This window comes from Talpa europaea, assembly GCF_964194135.1.
Source record: "Talpa europaea genome assembly, chromosome: 16".
Lineage (NCBI taxonomy): Eukaryota > Metazoa > Chordata > Mammalia > Eulipotyphla > Talpidae > Talpa > Talpa europaea.
In genome coordinates, this window is record NC_140084.1 from 44,722,665 (window position 1) to 44,748,070 (window position 25,406).

A 25,406-nucleotide genomic window follows, 5' to 3' on the forward strand; every position below is an offset into this window, starting at 1 on the left:
CACTCGACAGCCCTCCCCCACGTGCAGGGGTTCCGACGGCTCCGCAGCCAGCAGAGACACTTGTGACGGCCCCTCCTTGTGACTCACATGGCCCAGAGCACGCGCGCGGTGGCATCTCATTTTGATTTGTGTCCTCCGGGGGTGATGATGCGGAGCATCTTCTCAGGTGCTTATTGGGCACTTGTCCATCATGGGAGAAATGTCTTGGCACATCCTCTGCCCATTTTAAAATTGAATTGCTGGTCTTTTGATCACGGAGCTGTGAGCGTCCTGCATGCATCCGAGACACAACATCCAACGAGAGAAACGATGTGCACCCTCTGGGGTGTCTTCAGCGTGAAATGCGGAGCGTTTCCTTCCCGTCTCCTCTCTGGCCAGGTACCCCGCAGAGAGAGAAAATAAAGTGGGGGGGTGCTGTGTGCGTGGTTGAACAGCCTGCGTTTTCACTTTCCCCCTTTTTTTGAACATCGCGAGGAAGGTGCACGGTCGGGCCGCGTGATGTGTCCTGGCCTTTCCGCATTGCTGAGCATGTAGGTCCTGTCCAGCTCCAGCGCATGAATAATGCATCGGTGTTCATCCTCCTCATCAATCTTTCTGTTCACCTCGGGGAGCTTTCTCAGAAGAGATTCTTAGAAGGTGCTTTTTACCGGGTCAGGGGGTAAGAACCTTTCCAGCGGGTTGTGCCCCTGTGCCAGGACTGGCGGCCTTGAGGGACGAACTTGGTTGTCCTAGCCCCGCTGTACCGGTGGATTTTTTTGAGTGAGCGTGTGAATGCAGTTGTGTGTCTCGACGCTAAGATGGCGTCTCGTCTTGAGGAGTGCTCCTTTGACTAGGAGTTAACCTGTTGATTGTTACCACATTACATACTTCAGGAATTGCTTCTTCATGAAGCCTTTTGCCCATTTTTGTCTTGGGACTTTTTGTTAGGACGCCTATGTTGAAGAGGACCGACTCTGGAATTTCATTGTGCAGATATGCTTCTCTTCGTGTATCGTTTGTCTTGCTGGAACCGTAGGGAGGTGGGGCAGGAGACCCCTTTCCTCCTTAAAAAGAAGCACTTTAGGGCCTCCCCTGGTGGTGCAGCGGTTGAGCGCTGGGTTGCAAGGCTGCCCGCAGCTTCTGCTGCCAGTTCGATCCCCGGCCGCCGGCGAGGGTCCCACAAAAAAAAAAAAAAAAAAAAAAAAAAGAAGCACTTTAGGGCCTCCCCTGGGGGTGCAGTGGTTGAGCGCTGGGGCTGTGAAGCTGCCCGCAGCCTCTGCAGCACCGGTTCGATCCCCGGCGAGGTCCCACATGGCGCGCAGACCTCTCCTGCCGCTGCCGCCCGCTGCTCCCCTCAGCAGTGTACTTCGGTCCTTCTGCCTGCTCTGCTCCCTGCTCTGGCTCTGGTGAATTCTCTCACCCTCCCGCGCTTCTGACTGTACCAGTACTTGTATAAATAAATAAACAAATCTTTAAAAAAAAAAAGAAGAAGAAGAAGCAGCATTTTGGCCTTTGCTCTTTCCCTGGGTCTCCATAGCCAGACACTCACCTGAGCAGCTCAGGGTGGCGCGGCATCAGAGCGCAGAGAGGGTGGGTGGTGTCAGCCCAGCCCCGGCGGCCACAGTGCAGTGAGGCCTTGGCAGAGTGGCAGCGGGTCACTGGGAGGCTCCCCGATTGCAGCTGCTGTCTGCTGAGCACCAGCCTGAGTAGCCTGGTGAAGCTGGCGGACCCCTCATTTTATGACTTGGAACTTGCTCTTTTGCAGAAGATGCAGTGAGAGCAGCCCCGACCTGGACCAGGGCAAGTCCAGTCGGCCACAGCTGTGAGGCTAAGTTGGGCCCAGGAGGTCAGACTCCAGTTTCTCCCATAGCCAGGGTCACCCCTTTGTCAGCACCCCGTGAGCGAGGGTCCCTTTTATCAGATGCTATTGCCCCTGAGTAGCTCCTGATCCCTGTAGAATAGGTTCTCTGGCCCTGTAGGATATGTGTCCCCCCACCACCACCCATGCCACCTGCTTCATCTCAGGCTGCCACCTTGACCCCTGGGGTTCTGGCATCCACGTGCCAGGTCTCTGCCTGGAAAGGACTCCCCAACTTTAATGTGGCTACTCCTTGCCTGTTTCCATCTTCTTCCCGTCCTGTCCTTGCTCCTCCCGTGTTGGTGGCTTGGGGAGTGGATGGATGTTTGCCTGTGTTGTCACCGCTGCCAGCCCGGCATCTGGAACAGCACCTGGCACAGAGTAGGCACTAAAGGGACATTTGAAGAAATGAGTGAATTTCTACTCCTAATTATCTTTCAGGTTTCAGCTTAACTGCTTCTTTCTCTTGGAGGTCTTTCCTAACTACCCCCCCCACCCCACCTTCTACCACCCACCTCCGCCCCCATCAAAATTTGCATTGCTTCTTTTTCTTACAAGAGTGGTTTTTTCTTTATAACTCACCATATCTATTTATGTAATTATTTGTCTACCTCCCCAGCAATTACTCCCTGTGGGCAGGGACCGGATCTGTTTTGTTGTCCCTTGTCTTCCAGGCTAGGTTGTTTGGTAAAGAATGAATGAACAAAACACCTTTCGTTCCCAAGCAGAGCTCACGACGGTCAGTGGCGTCACTGCCCTTTCAGAGATGAGGAAGGTCAGGTTGGGCAGTGAAAAGATCCAGGCACCCAGTTTCCATCACTGGACTGTTTGCGGGGCCGGTAAATAGCTCACACTTTCCTGATTGTAAAATTCCAAATGTAAACTCCCCCAACACCTCCAAGCCCAGTGGCTCATCTGGGGCCCCTGACCGGAAGCCTGGAAATAGTCTGACTGTTTGTGGCCGGGCTCGTTGTCCCCTCGAGGCCATCCATTTTCCTGTCACATACCTAGGCCTTCGGTGGGTGTTGGTGTTGGGCAGCAGAGAGCCCCTTTATCAAGCACCTGGGTGCCCCCAGCTCTATGCTCGGTCCCTACCCTGTTTGCTTCACTTGACCCTGAACGAGACCTTCAGGCATTGTCAGCTGTCCTCTGAGTCTTTGCAAGGTGATTCCCTCTGCTGCAATGCTCTTCTCTCTCCTTCTGCTTTGTGAATTGTTGCTACTGAATTGGCCAGTGGAGGATGGATGTAGCATGCACGTGACCTTAAGTGTGACATAGTGAAGACCTGGGCATGTACTTCCCAGCTCAGGGTGGAGAACTTGCAGGCAGCTTGGCTCTGCCCCTGGGTGGGAGGGGGTGCGCTCCGGAGCCGCTGCTGCGTGTCCGCTGTTCTGAGGACCACCTGTGTGTGTGCTGAAAGCGATGGCATTTAGTTTTTGAGTTTATGTTGTGAGTGGACTCTTGGGTCTTGCTTTTTCCCAGTTCCATCTGCGTAGATGCACTAGAGTTCTCCTTAGGTGGTCCCTCATGCTGTTTCTTGTTTTCAGTATTGCAAACCGGTGAAGCTGAGAGCCTGTGGGCGCAGGTCACCTGGGGGGCGAGCAAGCATTGCCTCGGGGCACAGACTAGGCGTGGCTGTGGTTGCTGGTTCTCTCCTTGACTTGGCTGAGTCCCACTCATTCTCCAAGGGTCTCCTGCGGGCTCTTCCTTCAGCAGGTTTATGGTGCCCCCACCATGTGCCAGGGGCGGTGATGTCCTGGGGTCCGGTGGTGAATGATTCTGGCCATCCCTGCCCGCACACGACTGGTGGTCTTTAATGGCTCCTCCTCTAGGAAACCAGGAAACTCTCCTGACCCTCCCGCCCCAGACCGATTAGGACCCCTCCTGGCCTCCCTAGCCCCAGCCCTGTCCACTCGGGATTGTCACTGATGGGTGGGGGTGGGTCAGTGTCCCCACTGGACAGGGACTCCCTGTGGATAGGGGCCAGGCTGTTTTGGACCCTGTGTTCCCAGCGTCACCCCATCTGGAATGGGGCATAGGGCAGGTGCTTAGCGAAGGCTCTGCCGAGCTACTGCTCAGACACTCACCTTGAGGATTAAAAGGAAGAAATGGAATCTAGTGTCCAGTACTTGCTGAAGTTAGACCCAGGCCGCAGACCCATCTGTCCCAAAGCCCGGTCCTCCCCACCGGTGAACACGCAAGGTCCCTCGACCTGTGCTGGGCGATGCGGTGGGGACGTGGCCTCTGCCCTTGGCCACTTAGGGGACAGTGGCTGCCCAAGTATTCACTCCCCTGTAAGTGTGCAGGGCTGAGACGGGGACTGGCGGGGCTGCCTTGCGAAGAAGCGTGAGGCTTGCCCCTCCTCACGAACCGTTAGAAAAAGGGGTGAAACAAGAGTTGCAGAGCCCCCGAGGATGGCTGTATTGCACATCGTGGGCCAGTGGGTGGGGCTCAGCAGGACACCTATCAGCTGGTGTTAGCGGGGTGGTCTGCACGCCCCAACTTTCTGTCTGCCCCGGGTCCCATGAGGTAGGTGCAGTTGTTGCCCATCTCCCCGGTGAGGAAGGACCTTGACGTGCTCACCTGCCTAGTCCGTGTCAGCCTGGAGTCCCCGCTAGAAGTTTGACCCCTGCAGCCCTGCATGACGCTGCACAGACCTGGGAGACGGAACAGCACCCCCTTTGTGGGGACGGACACCCCCGGTCCCGCATCTGAGTGGAGAGGCCAGAGTTACCCTGGCTGGGCTCCTCCCGGGCCCCTGAGTCCATACCCCCACCCATTGGGCTCATTTGTCCCCAAATCTTCACTTGTGTGCCCTCAGGCGCCCAGCCCTGGGTAAATATTTGCCTAGGGGCACAGAGGCGCGTGTGTAATCAGTGCTGCCGAGCTGACTGCAGCGGAGGGCCCTTGGCTTAGGTCCCGCCGCTCGGGGAGCCCCTGTTGGCATCCACTGCCTGTGTGCACATTGCCCACCGAGCGCCCACTCTCCGTGTCAGGTCTGCTGCTCACCAAGCCCTGGCCAGGCACTGGCAGGATGTCAGTAGCTGCTTCCAGTAGCCTGTGTGTATGTCTGTCTTGTTGGCTCCATTTTCCAGATGTGATGGGGGGGCTCTGAGTTGTCAGGGCCAGAATCCACTTGGGGCCACAGGATACAAGTGAGGTGGTTCACTGGAGGGACTCGGGGCCTTTGCCGGCTCCCAGGGATCCTGGAGCCAACAGGAACCGGGACTGGCGCCGGTCTCCGGGCCACGCGTGCTTTTCTTTTGTTCCTCTTTTATTCTGGTCACAGGCCCAACAATCCTGGCCACCCTGGTGGCCAGGAAGGGACCACTCTGTCCATGTTTCTAACCCAGGCGGCCCCTGCAGGCTTAGCACAGAACCCACATCCTTCCTGTCAGATGGGGCCTCACTGGGGCCAGGCTCATCTTGTGGGCAGTGGGGGTCAGTTCTCAGAGAAGGGGGCCTCGCCACGCCCTCACCTCCAGGCTGTTCCATGTGCTGAGGTGGCGTCTTCATAGACACATCCCTTTAGGGAGCGCCTTCCGCCTGGGGGCTCATAGAGGCTGCAGAGGACCCCTCCCACCTCCTGAGAGGGAGCTTGCCAGAGGGGCAGTCTTAAGCACTGTGTTCTGGGGGGTTCTACGGGGCCCCTTTGCCACGAGACCGGATGTGTTTGGGCGGCCTGTTATCCAGTATTGAGCCTCTGGAACAGTCCTATGCTGGGGGCACAGCAGTGGCCAAGACAAACCGCACCCGCTCCCCGGGCTCCTGACCGAAGAGGGTGAGGGAGACAGTGGAGCAGCCAGCAAGCCGTTAGAGATTAACAAAAGGGCGTGGAAGGAAGTGAGCCAGCGCTGGGGTAGAGGCTGAGGTGGCAGGTGGGAATATCGAGCTCGCAGTCTGCTCTGCGGGGCGGAGCCCTCCCCACCCTGGCCTGAGGAAGTGGACTTTGAGGCCAGGCCTGCCCACCTGGGCCTGTGTCCAGGCTGGCCATGTGCCAGCAAGGGCTCCACCTCCCTGAGCCTCGTTTTCCTCTTCTGGAAAGGGTGGGGGCACCTGTACCCCCAGTGCTAGTGGTGAACAGAAAAGTGGTCAAGTGTGGTCACGGGCAAGGACCGTGGAGCAGGCTGCTTGGGCCGGGATCCCCGCTCTTCCCTTGATTGCCTGTGACCTTGGGTGGCCTCCATGTCCCTGTGTCTCTGTTTCCCCCTTTGACAGCTGAGGATACTGAAAAGCTAGGCTTGTTGAAAGCAGCACATGAGGGAACATATGGAAAGTGCTGGGCAAGTGCTTGCTACAGCTGTGATAATACTTTAGAATTAAAAGTTGCCTGTCACCCTGCGGGGCCCCTGCACCCTGTGCACCTAGGGGCCCTGGGGCCAAGACCTTGACTCTGCGTCCTCCAGGAGCACAGTTGGCCGTACCAACGCGTGCCTGTGCGATGCTCCGTGGGTGCAGTATGTGATCGGCCTGTTTCTTCTGCCCTGAAATGTGTAGGCGTCTTGTCTTCTGACCACACGTGTTTCTGTAACAGGATCTTCAGTTGGGCCCAGCAGCTTGGAAGGTCAGGATGAGGAGGCGGGGCAGGGTGTCCCAAGGCACCTGCCGCCTAGGCCTTCCTTGAGTGGGCAGGTCCTCTTGTGTCCCTGCCTAGGGCCCAGGACTTGCAGGGCAGCTGCGGACTGGCTCCAGGCCGGTTGCATCAGCCCCGCCCGCCTCCTGCAGCTGGCCTTCCTGCAGCACGTGGCAGCCGCCCCAGCTCCCGAGTCGTGATGCTTCTTTCCCGGGTGGGGGCAGGGAAGGACACTTGTCACCCAGAAAGCTGCAGGCCTCGGCCCTCCCAGCCTTTCCTGAGGCCCCCCAGCCCAGCCCAGGGTGCAGTGTGATTCCCTCTCCGCCATTACCTGGCTCTCCGGGGAGAAGGGTAGGTGATGCTGAGCTCCCCGCGCCAGACATCTCACTCGTCCACAAACCTGATTCTCAGGGAGCCTCCATCTAGGCCGGAGAATGAACAACTAGAGATAGGTTGGAGTGTGCACTGTGAGAAGGCAGAGGACATGGCGGGGGGTAGGAGTGCCTGCCGCTTGGTGGGGGTGCTCTGGGAGGACTTCTCAGGGGAGGTGACGTCTGGGGTGAGACCCAAATCACAGGTTTGGAAGAGCAAGGTGAGGTGCAGGGAAGCTTTCTGAGCCAAGAGAACGGCCCTGAGACCTGGAGGCAGGAGCACGCCAGGTGAGGCTGAGACGGGGTGGCCAGGGAGGCACAGGAGAGGAGGGGCTGAAGCCCATCTCGGGCCCTGGGCCAGTTAAGGTGTGCGCCCTGGGCTGCTGCACTGTAGCTTCAGTCTCAGTGCAGGGACAGCCAGCGAGGAGTAGAAGCCGTGGCGCAGCTGGCCCGCCCAGGGCACCGCCACCGTCAGCCGTGCCCAGGCGTGTCCCCCGGGTCGCTCAGGCCCCCTCCCTGGGCAGGACAGGCAGAGGGGCCACCCCAGCAGCAGCCCAGAGGCAGCTTGTAGCCTGGGCTGGGCGAACCTTCCTTTTGAGGGGAGTTGGTCCTGAAGCTGCGGGGCCTCCGGCTCGGGCGCTGCCAGCATGGCCTTTGTCGACATATGTTGACACTTTGCCGGGGCAGGTGCTTCTCCCAGCCCTGCGGTTTCCAGCCCTCCGTGATCACAACGCCTCCCTCCCTCCGAGTTACAGGAAGGCTGCCAGGGGTAGAGGAAGCCCGAGTGATTGTTCCTCGGGAAGAATCTGTTCGGCGTCTCTTCATTTTTCCTGAAGGGTCACGGGCAGAGGTTTCTCAGCACAGGCTGAGCGGCTAGAAATCCCCATCTGGGCCTCTGCCCGCTGGCAGAGGCAGTCGCTCCCCTGCCCTCTGTCTGTTGGAGCCATGTCTTCACCCCCCGGGTTAAGGGCAGGCACCCAGCCACTGTGCCGCCAGTCACCCTTGCCAGGCCCTGGGAGGGGACCCCCAGCCTGCTGGGGGAGAGTGGCCCACAGGGCTGTTGGCCTGCAGGGCCCAGAGCCTCGGGGGTTGTACTTGGTGTGCTTGAGGGCAGCTGAGGGCGCTTCCTTCTGAAGGCAAATAGCCATGGAGCTGGCTTCTTCATTAGAGGCCAGCGGCCCAGCAGTGAGAGAGGAAGGCTCCTTGGAGCGTGTGGTGTGTGAGGTCTCTCCGGCCTCGCCTCCTCCCGGGATCACCTTTTCTTTCTCAAAGAAAAGGGTGTCCAGGTCACATTTCCTCCTAGGGTTGCTGGGAGGCTTCGGTGGACTCGGGCACATGGAGAGGCGATGGCTGGTGAAAGTCTGCAGTCATCGGGCTGCCTGCAGGGCACAGGGACACCATTGTCACCAGGCTTGTGCCGGGAACCCCAAGTTCCCTCCACCTTCTCCCTGTGTGCCTCGGCGTGCTCCTGAGACAACCCTCCAAGAGCTGCCTTGCCCCCGGGGTGCGGAGTGGAGCCTGTGTTCTTGCTCCTTCTTTCCTTCAGGTTCACTGAGCCCTTGCTGGGTCAGGCCCCAGGAGGCCCCCCGGGGTGGCTGCGCTGCGGCCCACCCTGGCTTTGTAATGCAGTTGTGGTGACAGGCTGACTTCCGCCTGCCCCAAGCCACCGGGCCCCAAGCGTGCGCCAGATTTCCCTCCCTCCCGGCCGAAGGCCGCCCTGCGTCCCTCACGGGCCACCAGCTCCCACCAGCTGCTTTTTCCCCCTTTTTCCCTGTTTAACTTTTCATTGTGGCCATCTTCGGACATGTACAAAAGCTGGGGTGTAATAACCCGCCGGGTCCGGGTCCCGGCTTCGGTGCTGACCGCTGTCTGCTCTGGCCAGGCTGCCCTGCCCCCGTCCTTTTGTAGCCGATCCCACAGGGCTGTCATTTCACCTGCAAAACTTTTTGAGTTGCTTCTGAAATGGGGGGGACCCTCAGCCCAGCCACCTCTGTCCTCTGCTGTGGTCTCCCCAGGCCTTGGATGAGACCGTGTTCCTCTGGCCCCATGCGGGGTGGGTGGCCCAAGGGGCGCTGGGGGAGGAGCACAGTCTTCCCCGCATCTGCTAAAGGAGACGGGGGCTGCCCTGGGCGGGCGCTGGGCCTCGTTGCCTGGCTCCCGGCTGCTTCGCTCGCTCCTTCTGTGTTGTTTCCTTTTTAACCATAAGCGCAGGTGTTTTGTTTCCCCCCTTTATTTTGTAAAGGGTGGTGGTGGTCACCCGCGCACTGCTGGGCGCCCTGATCTGGTAGAACGGGTCATGGGCTTGTTCCTGGTGGCCCAGGACGGGCCGCACGCCCTCCCTGTACCTGGCTGACTGCTCCCCTGCAGATGGGTCCTGGTGTCCGCTCCATTCTGCCTTGCAGGTGGGGCCACGATGCAGCATCTTCCGTGTCCATGGCGTGGCAGCCCTGCCGGTGTATCTGTGGGGTGACTCTCGGGGCTGGCATGGCTGCATCATAGAGACTGTGCAGTCAGTTTGGCATTTGGACGGGCCTAGCCACACTAGACAGGTTGGCGCCGGTGCCCGCCGCTGGAGGGCGCGTGTCCTGGCCCGCGGGGGGTGAGCCTGCCTGTAGGCGAAGTGGCGCCGGTGTAGACTCAGGTGATCCGTCCTTCTCTTATTCTCAGACTCACTGGGTGTGTGAATTCTGGCCTTTACTTTCCCACTTTGGGCAACGGACTGAGGCCTTACAGAGAGTTGACTGGAGAAGTGGGCGAGCCCCCACTGGGAAGGGCACCCCCACTCATAACAAGGATGTGGACGCGGGAAGACAGATCAGATCCTGCCTCTGCTTTCAGAGGGAAAAGTGTCCTGGAGGGGGTCACCCTCCGTTGCCTGCCGCGTGTGGGAAGAGGGGATGTTTGCTGCCTCTCCAGGCTCCAGGAGGCATAAAGGGGGTCAGCTTTGGAAACCACCGAGTCTGAGACCGAGGCCTAGCACCCTAGAGGCCCCCGAGCGTGTGTTCCTTTACCCCCGGCTGTGGGGGCAGGAGGGTGGGAAGGATGTTTGGAAGTGGGGGGCAGAAATACAGGCCTGGATTTGGGCAGTGGACTCTGGGCTAAGGGGCTTTTCTCTTGGGACCTCTGTCTCCCCAGGGTTGAGACAGCCCAGAAAGGGAGCTGTGCAGGATTGGGGGCGGGGAACTTGTGGGGAGGATGTCAGCAGGCAGGTGGAGAACTGGGCCCCCAGGATGCGCGGGGAGCGGGTGGCTGGGCAGTGCAAGCCAGCATGTTCCCCAAATACAGGGAGGAGGCCAAAGTCTGGGGGGGCCTCCTTCACCCCAGAAAAACAGAACACTGACACCCATCTCCCAGGATTCTCACGACAGGGACCCGAGGGTCTAGTTGATAGTCATGAACAGAGGTGAACAGCTGGTGTGATGCCTGGTCTTGGGGGCCTCTGGGTGTGCACAGCTGGGTGCTGGGACTCAAACGGCACCCTGGGATTGGATTGGAGGCGTGGGTGTGAGGACCCGGGCTGCTCTTGGCTCCCCTTCTGTGAAGACACTCCCGTGAAAATGCCTGTTGTCTTATCCAGGGTCTGAGGGCCCTCAAAGTCTCCGTGCCCAGAGCTGCAGGGGTCAGCGCAGGGAGTGGGAATGAGGAAGGGCCGCACGTGCTGAGCCAGCGTGAGCCGCCTGACCCTGCAGGGACCGACCGCTGAGCTTTGTGTCTGCCGAGGGGCCGGGGCCTCAGCAGGCGCGGGGCTCCCACCGCCAGCTGTGTCAGGCTCTTCTGCCCCCTGCATTTCAGGCCCTCGAGGACTGCTTTGCTCCTTCCTTCTCTTGTCCCCTGCGGCCTGGGCTGCCCAGGCCTCCAGCGGGCTGCGTGTGGCATGGCAGCATGCAGGAGAGGCCCATTTGCTCGGCCAGCTCTGAGCTGGGCATGCTTGTGCCCTCACAGCTGAGCGCCGCGCCCACCCGCCCCGCAGAGCTGCGGGGTCACACGCAGGTCCTTCCGACTCCAGAGGCCTTCTCTCTGCCCCACACCCTGAGTGTCCATCTCGGGGACAGAGGCGACCGGCCGGTGTGTCACCTGCCTGCTGACATCCCCCTCGCGCTCCCCCGCCCCCGGTCCTGCGCAGCTCCCTTTCTGGCTGTCTCAACCCAAGCGAAAGTCCCTCAGCCCAGAGCCCACAGCCCTGCCCTGTGCTCAGCACCTCCTGTGTGCCCAGCACACCGCTCCTTGGGCTGCTACCGTGAACAGAGTGGTAAAACCCCCTCCCCGTGGCAGAAGCACACAGGCTGTAGAGCTCCGCGTCAGGTTGTGAGAAGTGCCGCTCAGAGAATGATGTGGGGTTCAGGGACAGACAGTGAGGGGGGCGCTGCTTGATATCTGATGGTTAGGGAAGGCCTCTGGGGACGGGCTGTCGGGTCGGAGACCTGCAGGCTGGTGTCGAAGGTCGGAGAGCCTCTGGGCAGAGGGGACGGCACATGGCTCTGTCGCTGATGAGGGACTTGCCTGCTGTGCCCCAGGTGAGGTCTGCCCGCGCGCCTCCTGTAGACCAGCTTCCCACCAGCATCTCTAGGCTGGCACCCCCATTCAGTGCTCAGTGACTGCGACCCGCAGGGATGGCTCTGCTCTGCCTCCTTGCTGACCTCCCTCCTCTCACATCCTCAACCCTCCAAATTGTGGCGCACTCCCCAAAGCACAGTGCCGGCGCCTCTCTCTCTCGTGCCTTCTTCAGGGCACCAGGGTGGACCAGGAACGGTTCTGGCTCTGACCCCCCGACCCCACCCCCACGCCTTCCCTGCTGTGGGGCCGGAGCACGTCACTGAACCGTAGAAAGGCCTCTGATCAATGAATGAGTAATGGGCTCGAAATCTGTCTCTGCAGGACTTTGATGAGAACTAGAGTCCGTCATAAAACATCCAGCGGATGCCGGATAGTGCACCGGGATTCAACACAGAGGCGCTCGCACCACACCCCATCGTGTGCAGGAAGCGCTTGGAGTTTGGGGCAGGTGCATACTGTGAGCAGGCCTCGCAGCTCTGGGCCTTGCACGTCTCCCCCTCCCTCCAGCCTCCTTGTCCAGCCGGCCTTTGAGCCCAACACCCCCTACCCCCAGCAGTCCTTCTGCCCCCGGAGCAGGCAGAGCCTCCTGGTCAGAACACACTGTCCACCTTCAGGCTACCACAGCAGCCAGGTGTGAGCGCCTCTCTCTGCCTGGTACACCCTCCCGGCCTCGAGGCCTTCCGTGCTTGGCCGAGTTGGGGGCATGCATGGAACAGAAACCCCAGCTGTCTCCTGGAGACAGACCCGTCTCCGGACAGTGACAACTGAAGCTGGTGGGGAGTTGCCAAGAAAAAGGAGCCTGGTAGAGCTGGGGAGTGGGGAAACGCGGCATGGGGCTGAGCGTGTGGTAACAGGGGTGGAAGTGTGGGGTGCAGTGAAGCAGTGAGCTGTCTGGTCCTCAGTGGCAGGAAGGGTCTGGTTCGGTGACAAAACCTTAATGGGACCAGGGACCCCTGGCTCCCTCCTGACTGCCTTGTCTTAGCCCAGTCCAGAGCATCGTGGCACCCTTGATTATCGAGGCACAGCTCCGGTGATCATCTACATGCCCTTCCCTCTGGCACAAACCCGGTGGGGGTGGGGGGCAGCTCCAGGTCAGAGCCATCGCTAGCTCTCTGGTGCCAGCACAGAGCTTGGCATGCAGCTGACCTGGCTGCTGTTGACTGAATGAAGAACAAGATAGTACCTGGGTTAAAAGCTAACTTACAGGGGCTGAAGCAAAAAGTGGCCAAATTTATTGGCTTAATGGGCCTGAATAGTTTGGCTTCAGGTCTGGCTGGATCCAGGATCTCTGTGATGTCTTTGGCACACTCTCCCTCTCTGCCTCTGAACTTGGCTTTCCTGAGTTTGCTTCCTCACTAGAGACACTGTCTTCCTGGTTGATCAGGACAGGTGCCCACAGCTGCATAAATGGGAGTCCATCTTAACTGCCCCGCAGGAAGAGGGCTCTTCTCTCATAGGCCCTGGCACTCACCGTGGCTGGTTCTGTAAGGGTCAGCTTCCTGACCCTGACCGGTCACTCCTGGAGGCTTGGGGAGGACAGCAGGGAGTTGAGGTGCTATGTGCAGTCCCACCCAGCGCCTGAGAGAAGTTGCTTGACCAGTGCTTGTCTACCCAGGGGTCAGGGAAGGGATGTGGGCCATTCGGCACTTCCACCAGCTCACAGCCACGGCAGCCTCGCTACAGGACAGGTGGTGTCCCCGACACTTGGGGCTGCTACAGGTTTTCAGGCTTTGACCTCCCGACTCCCCTGTGCCTTCACCACCTGCCCTGTGCCCCCTGAGCCAGCCTTCTACCCAGAAGCCAAGCCCAAGCGGCCTGGCTACGGGAGGATGGTGTACATAGACCTCCACTCCTGGGACCACACCCTTAGGGAAACCTGCAGGGAAGAGCCCCCAGAGCCAGGGCGCCTGTCACTGCTCCCCGCGCAGCCGCAGTGGCTCCTGTCTCATGCAGAGAGCAAAGCCCTGTGCCCTCCCTCCACCTGCCAGTGCCCCCTTCCAGTGCCCTGGCTTCCTGGGGCCCTGGATCATGCTAGGCCTCCTCCCACCTGGCATACCCACCCCCTCCTTGCTATCTGCTGTCTCATCCAGGCCCCCCAGCTCCCTGGTGAAACTGCCAGTGAGAGCTGCCCCCATCCCCCATGTCCCCCACCCTCCACACTGTTGCTTCCTGGTTTTTGACTCCCACTTGCATGACGGTGTCTGTCTCCCCACCAGCTCCAGGCTGGCAGGGATGGCCTGCGTCATCACCGCCCCCTGGTGCCCAGCCTGTCCTCACATCTCGTGGGTGCCACAGCACCTGTGCGCAAAGACCACAGGCCCTCTTCCTGTCACCTGATGCCAGGCATCGGGTTTCTCGCTGTCCGTCTGTGAGGGCCACAGCAGGTGGAAGGGGAGGCGCCTGTTGCCCCAAGCCTCTCCCTGGGAAGCTGCTGAACTGCTCCTGGCACCGGGTCCCCAGAGCGCACACCAGGGGTCCCTGCAGCTTGCATGTACCCTGGTCCCCGTAGTGGGAGAAGGAGGCAGTGCTCCAGCTACACAGCCGGCCGGTTGGCCGACCTGCCCTGGTGTGTGCTCCACGCCTGCCACCCTGGCTCTTGACCCTGGGCGGGTGCTTGGCCCCTCTGCATTTGCTTCCCCTTCGTACAAGTTGGAGGCGTGACCAGGCCGCTCTCAGGGCAGCCTGAAGCTGCGAACCTCTGCGGAGAGGACTTAGCGGTGCCTGACACAGAGGCAGCCCCTAGTCCTCGGAAGCCGTGGCCGCCACTGTCCCGGCTTCTTCTCTCCAGCTGCGCGGCCTCTGAGTCATGTCTGGGCTGCAGCTGTTTGAGCAAGTGTCCCTTGGCTCCCAAGTTAGGTGTGCGTCCCTATCGGGAAGGAAGAGACCGCTGCCGCTCGTAGCCTCACCAGAACAGAGGCTGCAGCCTCACCACATGCCACCCCGTGCGCGCATGTGCGCCCCCTTATGGCCCCTGTCCCTCTCCTCACCCACCGTTCATTCCTTCAGCTCCGCCTCCGCTGCTGTCAGACCCCCAGAGCTTTGGACTTTGGATGCTGAGGGGAAATGCGTTTGAGGCCTGGCCTGGCACACATTAATGTGTCCGTGTCCCACACGTGTGACCCCCTGACCTCGCCAAGCCTTCCATGACTAGACAGGCACTGTTGGGTCAGCCACTCAGTTACCACAGGGACCCGGGAGTGGGCACGCTCATGCCCACTGTAGGGAAAAGGTGACAGGCACATGGGTGAGTTGCCTGCTCGGTCAGTTTACGTGGGAGCCAGGAGCCCCCCCATGGCATCCTGGCCCCAGAGCTTGTATTGTTCTTCACCAGGCGGGGAACTTGAGGTGCCCCACCTGAGGCTTCAGAGTGTGGGGGTGGGCAGTAAAAAGCTCCTCCGGCCCCACTCACTTCAGGCCAGAACTCTGTCCCTCACAACCCTGCATCCCTCTCTTCTGAACCAGGCCAGCCTCCAGCCCAGCCTTTACCCCCCCTGCCATGCCCCAGGGCCTTCGTGCTTTTTGCTCCCCTGCAGCACACTCCCGCCCTCCCTAGCGGGCAGTCCACAGAGGGGTGAGCCTCTCACACTGCTGCTTTCCTCGCTGGCGCGCCTTCCTCACTACCTGTTCCCCCTGGCGGGGAGACCGCAGCTTCACCGTATTGGCTGTGGGCATCGAGCCGCGACCTCTAGCACGGGTTTTGCAGCGTGTGGAGAGATAGCCTAGGCCACTGCGGGCTCGCTGGGTGAGCGCCTGTGTGTGGGGGTCGCTCAGGCTGTAGAAGTGGAGGGTGGGACCCTGTGACGGTGCTCAGGACCCCCCATGTTGCTTCTTGATCATCTCATCCCATCACCACACATGAGCAGAGGTGTGTAGGGGCCAGTGCTAGACTCCCGGCTGAAGGCCCTGCTTGCTGCCTTGGGCCCCCCAGACAGCCCTGCATTGGCTTCTGGAACATTTCGTTGTTGAGGGTTTGGGAGTCAGAGCTGAATTTGAGTTCCTGCTCCGCGGCTAACCAGCTCTGTGACCTTGGGCACAGTGTCTCACCTCTGACCTCAAGGTGCGGATTCATTCCCTCCTCTAAAAAAACATGACTGGATACCCGCCCTGGGCCTGGCCCTAGGCTGGATGGGGTTGGAGACATAGGGGACCAGTGCTGTCCCAGCCGTGCCGTGTTTGTGGGAAGGGGCTGGTGAGGAGTGGAGGACAGGGCTCACTTGGCTTGGGGGCAGCCAGGGACACCTTGGGCAGCAGTGGCCATGAGGGGCCTGGAAGGGAGGCCCAGGCTCAGTGGGCTCTTTATCATGGGTGCTCAGAGGCCTGTGTGTGGGAGGGGTGTGCCCTGCATGTGGAGAGTCACAGGCCTGGTCCTCTGTGCCTGCAGCCCAGAACGTGACTGTGGACGAGGTCATCGGGGCCTACAAGCAGGCCTGCCAGAAGCTGAACTGCAGACAGATCCCCAAGCTCCTCAGGCAGCTCCAGGTATGTGGGGCAGGTATGCTCAGAGATAGGGGTGTCCCCAGGTGAGGCTGCAGTCCCCCTACCCGCAGTGACCTCTGGGCCTCTGGTGTCTGTGAGGCCTATAAGTACACCCGCTGTCCCGGCACCCCTTGGAGCCTGTGTGAATGCGTCTGTCAAAGGCCTCTGTTCGGTTGTAAAAGTAATCAGGCTCTTCATGAATGTTTAAACAGCACAGAATTATATAAAGCAAGAATTTGTTATCTTTCACTCCCCAAAGAAATTCTGTTTCCTAGGGTAAAAGCCATGGCTGCAATATTTATTTTTAAAAGTCTGAATAGCAAAACATATATGCTGAATTTTTTTAAATTAAAATACAAAAAAAAAAAAGATTAAAATACTTAGACATGAAAAGCAAATCCACTTCTCTCGCCACCTCTTTCCCCAGCCTCCCTCCGGGAGTCCCACCAGTCGGCAGCTGGGATCTTCCTCCTCTGTCTTTCCTGTGCTGTTTTTCTTTTTCAAAAATCTTTATTGTTTTCAGTTACTGAGGTAACATTGGTTATCTCAGCACTGTCTGAGGGGTACAGTTCACACCTCTTCAGATGTCTGTCACACACCACACCCACCTCCAAAGTGGCCACAACTTCCACCCTGGTCCTCTCCTATCCGGGGGACATAGGCAAGTTTCCTGTCACCCATCCTGTCTGGCCGAGTGGTAAAGCACTGAGTTCATGCCTTCCCTCTGGTCTGGTCATTCCAGAAAGTTCCCATGGTGGTTGCTTCCTCAGACAGTGCTGCTGTGAGCAATCACGCTCACCACTCAGTACAGCACATCTGGGGTAGGGATTCTGTGGAGGGTTCCAGAAGGGCTTGTTGGCGGGTCCAGGGAAAGATGGCCACATAGCGTGGGTCCCGGAGTGTGGGCCCTGGAACTGACTGAGCAGGCTCGAACCAGAGTCACTCGTGAGTAACCTTAGGCAAGGCTGGGCCTTAGCTCTTTGTCTATACATGGGCCCATCATAGCACCCAGGGTTTGTGTGTGTGGACCCCGAGAACAGGACCTGGTACGCGTGTGCGTGCATGCATGAGTGTGTGTGTGTGTGTGTGTGTGTGTGTGTGTTAGGGCTCAGAGCAAGGAACCAAGGGGGGCTGGGAGGATATCTGACTGGTCCCTTCACTCCCTTCTCTATGTGCTCACTGTGTGTGGTGCCCTATGCCCTGCCTCATAGGCTTTGCGCTGGCTATTCCCTCTGCCTGGAATGTTCACCCCAGAGACACCCACAGTTTGCTCCATTCAGTGGGAGCCATGAGCTGCACCTGCCTACCTGATCTTAGGACTGGGTCAATCCCAGGCCCTTTGGTACAGAGCTGTCCCATTCTCTGGCTCTCTGAGGCCCTGCACCCCATTCCCCAACCCCATCCAGAACACTGCCTCACCTCAGCAGCAGAGCCGACTGGACCCCCAGCTGCCCACTGTCGGGTCTAGCCTGGCCTCTGCCAAGTCTGCCTGCCCTAACCTCCACCCACTCTGCTTTCCCAGGAGTTCACAGACCTTGGACATCGCATCGACTGTCTGGACCTGAAAGGTGTGTGTCTAGACAGGGCCAGAGTACGCGGGAGGTGGCATAGAAGACAGTGTGGGTCCGGGCCTGCCGCATTATCTTGCGGGCCTGCCACAAGAGCTCAGCTGGGCTAGGGGCTGGATCCGAGAGGGAGGTGCTCTTCTCAGGGAGGTGTCGGGGGCCACAGACCTTTCCTCTCTCCCTGGGCTCAGACCCGTGCATGATTTACGTGCTCATGCTCCCTTTCCCAGGTGAGAAGCTCGACTATAAGACCTGCGAGGCTCTGGAAGAGGTCTTCAAGCGGCTGCAGTTCAAGGTCGTGGATCTGGAACAGACGAACCTGGATGAAGACGTGAGCAGCCCCCACCGCCCACACCTGCTCCCTGGCTCACTTGGCCCTTAGAGGTTGCGGGGAGGGCACTTAAGGAGGAGGGAGCCCTCTTGGGCAAAGGGGAGGACAGGGCCTCTTGAGGGACAAAATGGGGAGACTTCTGCAGTAACCATAGCATATAGGAAGCGTTGGGCTCCTCGGGCCCATCCTAGAAGCAGGAGCTCCGTAAGCGAGGGAGAGGCTTGGAACCCTGATGCAGCGGGGATGCGGCCACCTGGGGATCACGGTGTTTGCAGGCGGAGTTTGAGAACCCTGAACGTGGCCTTCCCGTTTAGGCCCGGTTGTCCTCACTTCCCCAACTTAGAGGCCACCGGGAACGGAGGCCAGGGTTCCCGGAGGACAGAGGCCAAGGTCCAGGCCCGGGTTTCATTGGTCAGGACTGCCCTGGGGAAGAGCCAGACACCGGCTCTTCAGTAGGGAAAGCGGAGCGGGCTTTGTTCCCATAACATGGAAGTTCTGGAAGAGCATCGGGGTTCTGCCTGCTCCCTCCCCCTAGTCTCTAGACTCCCACCTCCCGGGGAGCTTCGCCCTGAGGCTGACCCCCATTGTGTCTGTCCCAGGGTGCCTCAGCCCTCTTCGATATGATCGAGTACTACGAGTCAGCCACCCACCTCAATATCTCCTTCAACAAGCACATTGGCACCCGGGGCTGGCAGGCTGCCGCCCACATGATGCGCAAGGTGGGTGCCCGGGCTGGGCCCTGTCCAGGGCGAGGAGCTTGGGCGCTTTCCTGGGGCTCCCTGCCCTGAAGGCCTGATTCTCTGAGCCCTCGCTGTGGGCTGTTGTGGTTCCCCGCCCTCCCTGCCTCTCCTCTACCTGCAAGCGTTTCCCTTCCTCCTGTGAGCCAGTCATGTGTCCCTTAGAAGCCAGTGTGGTCACCACCCCGCAGGGAGCTCCGCCCTGCCCTGCCCTTATGCCCCCGTGGGCTGGGACAAGGTGGGGAGGTCCCCCAGGTCATGGGGGACTATGGCAGCCTGACCCAGCCCCGCACCGGCCCCACCAGACAAGCTGCCTGCAGTACCTGGACGCCCGCAACACACCCCTGCTGGACCATTCGGCGCCTTTCGTCGCCCGTGCCCTGCGGATCCGCAGCAGCCTGGCCGTGCTGCACCTGGAGAACGCCAGCCTGTCGGGGCGGCCCCTCATGCTGCTCGGTGAGCCCCAGGCCAGGGCGGCTAAGCGGCGTCTCGCAGCCAGCTGCTGGGTCGGGCAGTGGACGGGTACTTGGGCCTGGCCAGTCATGGCACCCGCCTTCCCTGCGCCCTCAGCCACAGCCCTGAAGATGAACATGAACCTGCGGGAGCTGTACCTGGCTGACAACAAGCTCAACGGCCTTCAGGACTCAGCCCAGCTAGGCAACCTGCTCAAGTTCAATTGTTCCCTGCAGATCCTGGACCTCCGTAACAACCACGTGCTGGACTCAGGTGTGTGTGAGGCCCCACCCGGCGCCCACTCTGCCCGCCCAGCGCTCGGCGCTGCTGCCAACACAGGGGCAGCGAGACAGTCCCCGTCGTGCCCTCACGGGGCTCATCATCTATTAGGGGATACAGACCGCCTCCTGGCAGTGCTAACTCAGGGCAGGGCTGGACTGTGGGAGTCCAGAGAGGGCGTCTGACTCACTCTGGGGGTCAGGGAGGGCTTCCTGGAGGAGAGAACAGCTCAGCGGAGGCCTGCAGGGGGCGTGAGTTACTCAAGAGATGATTAATCCGGAAAGAGTGCCTTGAAGGAAGCAAGGTTGTGGGGAAAGGCTTGCGAGGTGGTGCGGGGGAGACAGGGGGAGGGGAGCTGTGGGCAGGGTGAGAGGGGCTGGGGCTAGAACCAGCCATTTTATTAGTCTGGGGAGAGCATCCAGGTAGAAGAAAGAGCAAGTGCACAGGCCCTGGGGTGAGAGAGCTCAGATGTTGAATATTTGAGGGAAGAAAGCCACGCCAAGCCCCGGGGGGGGGGGGGGGGAGACGGAGTAGCCCAGCGGGAGACTCTAGCTCACAGCAGGGTATGAGAGAGAGAGAGTGTGTGTGTGTGACCTGTCTCACACTAAGCAGACTCCCCTGGTTGGTGTAAAGAGTGTGGGGCGAGCAAGTCCTGTGCCTTCCCAGACGGCAAGTCTTTCATGGTGGGGTGTACTCGGGAGGGACACGCAGGCGCCACGGTGGGCGGGAGGGCCGAGCCAGCTGCTGACATGAGGCTGGCCGGGACGTTCTCGGGAGAGGCAGCGTGTGGGCAGAGCTAGAGCACACGGGAGGAATGTTTGGGAGACGGTTCTGGACCCAGACGGGGGAAGGCAGAGGGATGAGAAAGGCAATAAATAGAACCCTGGGTCCCGCGTGGACCGGAGCTCTGTCAGGTTCCCGTAGAGGATTTTCGTGCTCTCTGGATGGCCGTCGGTCCCACACCGGTCCCCGGGCCGCAGTGCGGACTTGCTCACTCCCCCCAGGTCTGGCCTACATCTGCGAGGGCCTCAAGGAGCAGCGGAAGGGACTGGTGACCCTGGTGCTGTGGAACAACCAGCTCACGCACACGGGCATGGCCTTCCTGGGCATGACGCTGGTGAGCGGGGTCCGGGCAGGGAGGGGCAGGACTCTGACCTACACCCGGCTCTCGGCATCCTCTTCTGCTGCCGTCCTGCCTCCCAGCCTTGCTCAGTCCGCGAGCTTCATTCCTGTGTGGCCCTTGATTCAGCTTCTACCCTCTCTTCCCGGGGGACTGGGGCCCTTCTTCAGTTCTGGTCTGTTTGCACCCAGCGCTGTGGCCTAGTACGATGCTTTGGCACAAGGTGAACATGTTCTGCATAGAAAGTTAATATTTCTAGAAGCCTTCAGCAAGTCTCAAATCTTCTTTAGGATGCAGTGTTTAAAGCAAGCCCACAAGGTCCAAAAATTCACACCCAGGTTCAGAAATACCCACAGCCAATCCGGTGTCCAGAGTCCTGAGGACATGGTGTGGGCCCAGGGTGGGCCTGGGCCGTGGGATGTGGGGACTGGCTGGAGGCACGGAGGGCCGGGGGTGAACAGGACAGTTGCTACCTGGTGAGACGTTAAGTGCTTGAGGGATGCAGCCTCAGGGTGATCTGGCCCCGTAGCACTGCCAAAGAGCAAAACAGTTTGCCTTTTTCCTGTTTTCACTCTCTCCGCCCTTTCTAGCCTCACACACAGAGCCTGGAGACACTGAACCTGGGCCACAACCCCATCGGGAATGAGGGTGTGCGGAACCTCAAGAACGGCCTCATTGGCAACCGCAGCGTGCTGCGCCTGGGCCTGGCCTCCACCAAGCTCACGTGCGAGGGTAGGGCGCACAGGGTGGGCCGGGCTGGCAGGTGGCGGGAGCTGAGCATGGCAGGCTGGGCCGAGGGGCGGCCAGCCAGGCGTGGGCCATGGCCAGCCCCTGCGTGCCCCCCCCAGGCGCAGTGGCAGTCGCAGAGTTCATCGCCGAGAGCCCCCGCCTGCTGAGACTGGACCTGCGGGAGAACGAGATCAAGACGGGCGGGCTCATGGCGCTGTCCTTGGCCCTCAAGGTGAACCACTCCCTGCTGCGCCTGGACCTCGACCGGGAGCCCAAGAAGGAGGCGGTGAGCGGGGCTCTTGCCCGAGACCTGGGTGCAGGACGGGGGCGTTTGGGGGACAGAGGGTGCGACCCCAGGCCCCCCACGGGGACAGGTGGCCCTGGCGCCAGGCCACCCCGAGCCCTAGCCAGCCCGCTGCCTGCCGCAGGTGAAGAGCTTCATCGAGACGCAGAAGGCGCTCCTCACCGAGATCCAGAACGGCTGCAAGCGCAACTTCGTGCTGGCGCGGGAGCGGGAGGAGAAGGAGCAGCGGGTGCAGCTGTCGGCCTCCATGCCCGAGATCACCGTCACCGAGCCCCAGCCGGACGAGGAGCCCGGGGAGCCGGCGCACGAGCCCGCGGCTGAGGCGCAGGAGAATGGGGCCCCCGGGCCCGGCCCGGCCTCGGACTCAGACTCAGACTCCGACCAGGAGGAGGAGGAGGATGGGGAGAGGGCTGAGGCCCCCTGCCCTGCCCTGGTGCCCCCCACGGACTCCCTGGGCCCTGGGGACAGGAGCCCCCCCTCCTCCCCCACCGAGCAGCGCATTTCCGTGTCCAGCCCCGGCCGGGGCCACAAAGTGTTTGTGGTGACCCGGGTGGAGAGTCCTCCTGAGAAGGCCGACCCCCCTCTGCCACCCCCCCCACCCTCACCCCCCGTGTCTCCTTGTCCTCCCTCCCCCCCTGCCTCATCTTCCCCGCCCTCCTCACCTGCCCTGCCGCCAGCTGAGGCCGTGGGCACCCACGACCCAGGGGGGTCTGAGCCTCAGCCACCGCCAGAGCCGCCTCAGTCAGGGCCCCCGCTGCCCAATGGCCTGAAGCCTGAGTTTGCCCTCGCACTGCCCCCAGAGCCACCCCCAGGGCCCGAGGCCAAGGGGGGCAGCTGTGGCCTGGAACACGGTGAGGAGAGCTCTGGGACGGGGCGACAAGGGGCCCCGGGGAGGCTCCTGCCCGCTGGCGAACCTCTTCCCCCCCTTTCCAAGGGCCCTTCAGGAGGCAGCAACTAGTGGGGCTTGATCCTAGGGCCCCACCTTGCTCCCTGGGACTGGGTCCCTCAGATGGGGTCTTGGTGGTTTCTGGGCCTGCGCTCCCGGCCTGTCTGGCTTGGGCTGGGCTGCCAGCTGCGCCTTCCCCCACCTGACCGGAGGCCTCTGTCTGCTCTTCCCGCACAGAACTGAGCTGCTCCAAGAACGAGAAGGAGCTCGAGGAGCTGCTTCTGGAAGCCAGTCAGGAATCTGGGCAGGAGACACTGTGACACTTTAGGTGAGGCGAGGCCAGGGGCCAGGGCAGGTGGGGAGCAGCCCACAGCGCCCCAGGCTCTGACAGGTGCTCCCCGATCTCTTCTCCCCGAGATCCTTTTTTCCGGTCCGTCTTCGACGAGCTGAGGCCAGAGCCATGAGAATCTGTTCACCTCACCCCCAGCCTTCCTGAGGCCCGGGACGCCGGGGGTGTGGGGGGCCCTCCGGGGGCCCCGCCCCCCACAGCAACACTACACGGGGTGCAGGAGGACAGGGAGCGGCCTTCCCACCCTGACTTACGCACTTGTGTTTGTGGGCCCGGCCCTTGAAGACTCCGGGCTGGGGGCGGTGGGACGCTGAGGAGGGAGAGGAGCGGAGTGGGGAGAAGGTGGACGCCGAGGGCACCAGCCGCGGGGCCGGGCACTTTGGCCAGCGGAGGGCGGGAGCCCTGGGTGGTGGCACAATGTGACCCCGCTGGCCCCAGGCCGAGGCCCGGGCAGGAGGCGGCGTGGGGGCGGTGGTGGTGGAGGTGCAGCCCCAGACAGGGCGGGGGCCGGGGCCGGGGGGGCGGGGCGCGGGGAGCAGAGGATCAGAGCTTTCTTTTCTCAAGTGCAATAAATCCATCAGGGAGCCGGGGCCCGGGCGGCGGGGCTCTGAGACCCTGCTGTGCGGGCCAGGCGAGGCTGCGCCCTGAGAGGCACTACAGACGGGGGTGGGGGGCGCGGGGCGGGGCGAGGGGCGGGCGGGCTCCTTGTCGGTGCAACTCTCTTCACACCTTTTCTAATAAACCAGAGCTGGGTTCACCGTTGCCTGCTCTCTGCTGGTGCTGGGGCGGGGTTCGGGGCACGGAGAGGGTGCCCAGCGCTTCCGGCCGTGGAGCCCGCGCGGGGAGACCCGCCGGCCAGCCCGAGGAGAACCAGGAGGCTGGACGGACCCGAGCTGAGACCCCCGCTGCTTCTCCCAGGTGCCCCTCCTTGAGCCGTGCCCACGCCCTTGTGCCCGGTGCAGCTGGCACAGCCCAGTTCACGCCACCGCCGTTCAGAGGGAGACCCCCAGAGACTTTGCAGCTTCCAGGCGCGAAGAAAGGGCCCTCGGGTTCAGAGCTCACCCTCTGAGGCCAGGCTGTCCCCGCAGCCCGGCTGCATGGCGGGTGGCCTGCGGTGGTGTCTGGGCACTCTGGGTACTCTTGCCCTTCAGAAAATGAGAGTAGCCGAGCGGAAGGCCTTGGCACCTACCCCTTCTTTCCCGCGCGGGAGGCTTGGGGCGGGTAAGAGGTAGGATGGGAAGGCCGTTGACTCGCTCACCAGCGCCGGCCTCTGCCCCAGCAGCGTCCGCCATGAGCTCACCCTCCGGCCACTGGTGCGAGCCCGCCGATGTCGGCAGCTCCAGGGGGCCTAGCCGCCAGGGGCACTGGCATGGAGGGGGAGGCCAGGGAAACCCTAGCTGGGGCAGCTGGGGAACACCTGCCGGCCTCCCCCCCTGAAGTGGTTGACACTGCGGGGCGTGAGGTGTGTTTCAGGATGCTGAGGAGCCCCTTTGCTGGGCAGGGGACTGTCAGAGCAGCCTCCTAACTCGCTGAGTAGGTCTGGTTCATTTTAACTGTCGCCCAGGAATCGAGCCCAGTGGGGGGCTGTGGGCTTTGGCATCAGTGTTGGGTGCTTGCCTGTCCCTCTGCCCTCTGCCTCCACCTCCAGGTGGGGTGCCCAGCTTCTGTTCCTTATGTGTTTCCAGCTTTGTTCCTGCCCTGGGTGGGGCTACATTTAGCTTGGGGTGAGGAATCGGGCCTTCCCAACTCTTAGGAGTGAGTTGTGTATCTCTCACCCCAACCTCAGACCCTTCCCCCTGCAAAGACATGAAATGCTAACCCCAGGGCCTCGGGTGGGACCTTTTTGGGGGTGTCTTTACAGAGGTGATCAAGGTCACATGAGGGTACAGGGTGGGTTCTAATCCAACGTGAGCAGCGCCCTTACGAAAAGGGGGAAGGGGAAGTTGGTCACCGAGCGGGGGTGACCGAAGCCCCAGAAGGCCCTGGGAAGCGGAGCACAGGCATGATGGACGCAGCCGCCACAGGGGTTGCAGGCGCAGCGCCAGAAGCGGGAGGAGGTGAGGAAGGGGCCCCTGCAGGTTTCCCAGGGCGCGTGGCCCCCTGATCCTGTCTCCAACTTCTGGCTTCCAGAACTGTGCGAGAATGAGCTGCTGGCCTCCAAGCCACCCCGTCTGTGGATCTTAGTAGAGCAGCCGCAGGAAACTAACCAACCAGCTCTGTGATGCTCCCGATTTTCTGACTCTTGGGGGGTCCTGGGTCACAGGGGTGGAGTCCCTTGGCCCAATATCTTCTTCCTGAACATCAGACACCCAGCACAGCCCGTGCTTGTGACGAAACATTTGGCTGCTCGGCCAGATCCTACACCAGGTCTTAAACCCCTCAACACCCTAACTCAGGAGACAGGCGTTTTCACACACGTGGGTATTAGTGTGGTGCTCCCCACAAGCACTGGTGGACCCAGACCCCTGCCCTCTTGTGCCTCAGCCACCCCCAGGTTCCCAGGGGTCCCTGGGCAGAGTGGGGAAAGCGCACCTGCAAAGGACACCCCTCCCTCTATCGGGGAGACGTAGCCCCGTGAGCTCATCCAGGTGCCAGTTCCCAGCAGACGCTCCCCACTGCAGAGGGGCTGGCGGGCAGTGAGCTGCTGGGCCACGACCAGCCACTCCCACATGCCGTTTTCATTTCTTCACAAAGGCCCCAAACTCGCTTTGGCGGGGACGGGCCGTTGTCTAAGATAAATGGGCAATGGTCAGGCCATGGCTTGGCCCCATGTCACGGGGTCTGCAGTCTTTTCCCGGGTCCTTAGGGCAGGCAGGGTCCTCAGTCCCAAGCTCCAGCCAAG

General features: G+C 61.2%; 1 protein-coding gene across 1 annotated transcript in view; it reads left to right on the top strand.

Moving 5' to 3' along the window:
- PPP1R37 (protein phosphatase 1 regulatory subunit 37) overlaps positions 1–22,535 on the top strand; it is a gene marked incomplete at both ends in the record, with an annotated part of 33,560 nt that extends 11,025 nt beyond the window's left edge. Inside the window, 11 exons of the mRNA XM_084256802.1 lie at positions 15,717–15,814; positions 17,334–17,379; positions 17,607–17,707; positions 18,307–18,426; positions 18,750–18,900; positions 19,015–19,170; positions 20,181–20,293; positions 20,887–21,028; positions 21,145–21,311; positions 21,454–22,180; positions 22,453–22,535. Coding sequence (XP_084112928.1) covers positions 15,717–15,814; positions 17,334–17,379; positions 17,607–17,707; positions 18,307–18,426; positions 18,750–18,900; positions 19,015–19,170; positions 20,181–20,293; positions 20,887–21,028; positions 21,145–21,311; positions 21,454–22,180; positions 22,453–22,535 — 1,904 coding nt within the window. The remainder of the gene's footprint in view (positions 1–15,716; positions 15,815–17,333; positions 17,380–17,606; positions 17,708–18,306; positions 18,427–18,749; positions 18,901–19,014; positions 19,171–20,180; positions 20,294–20,886; positions 21,029–21,144; positions 21,312–21,453; positions 22,181–22,452) is intronic.
- Between the last annotated feature and the right edge of the window lie 2,871 nt (positions 22,536–25,406).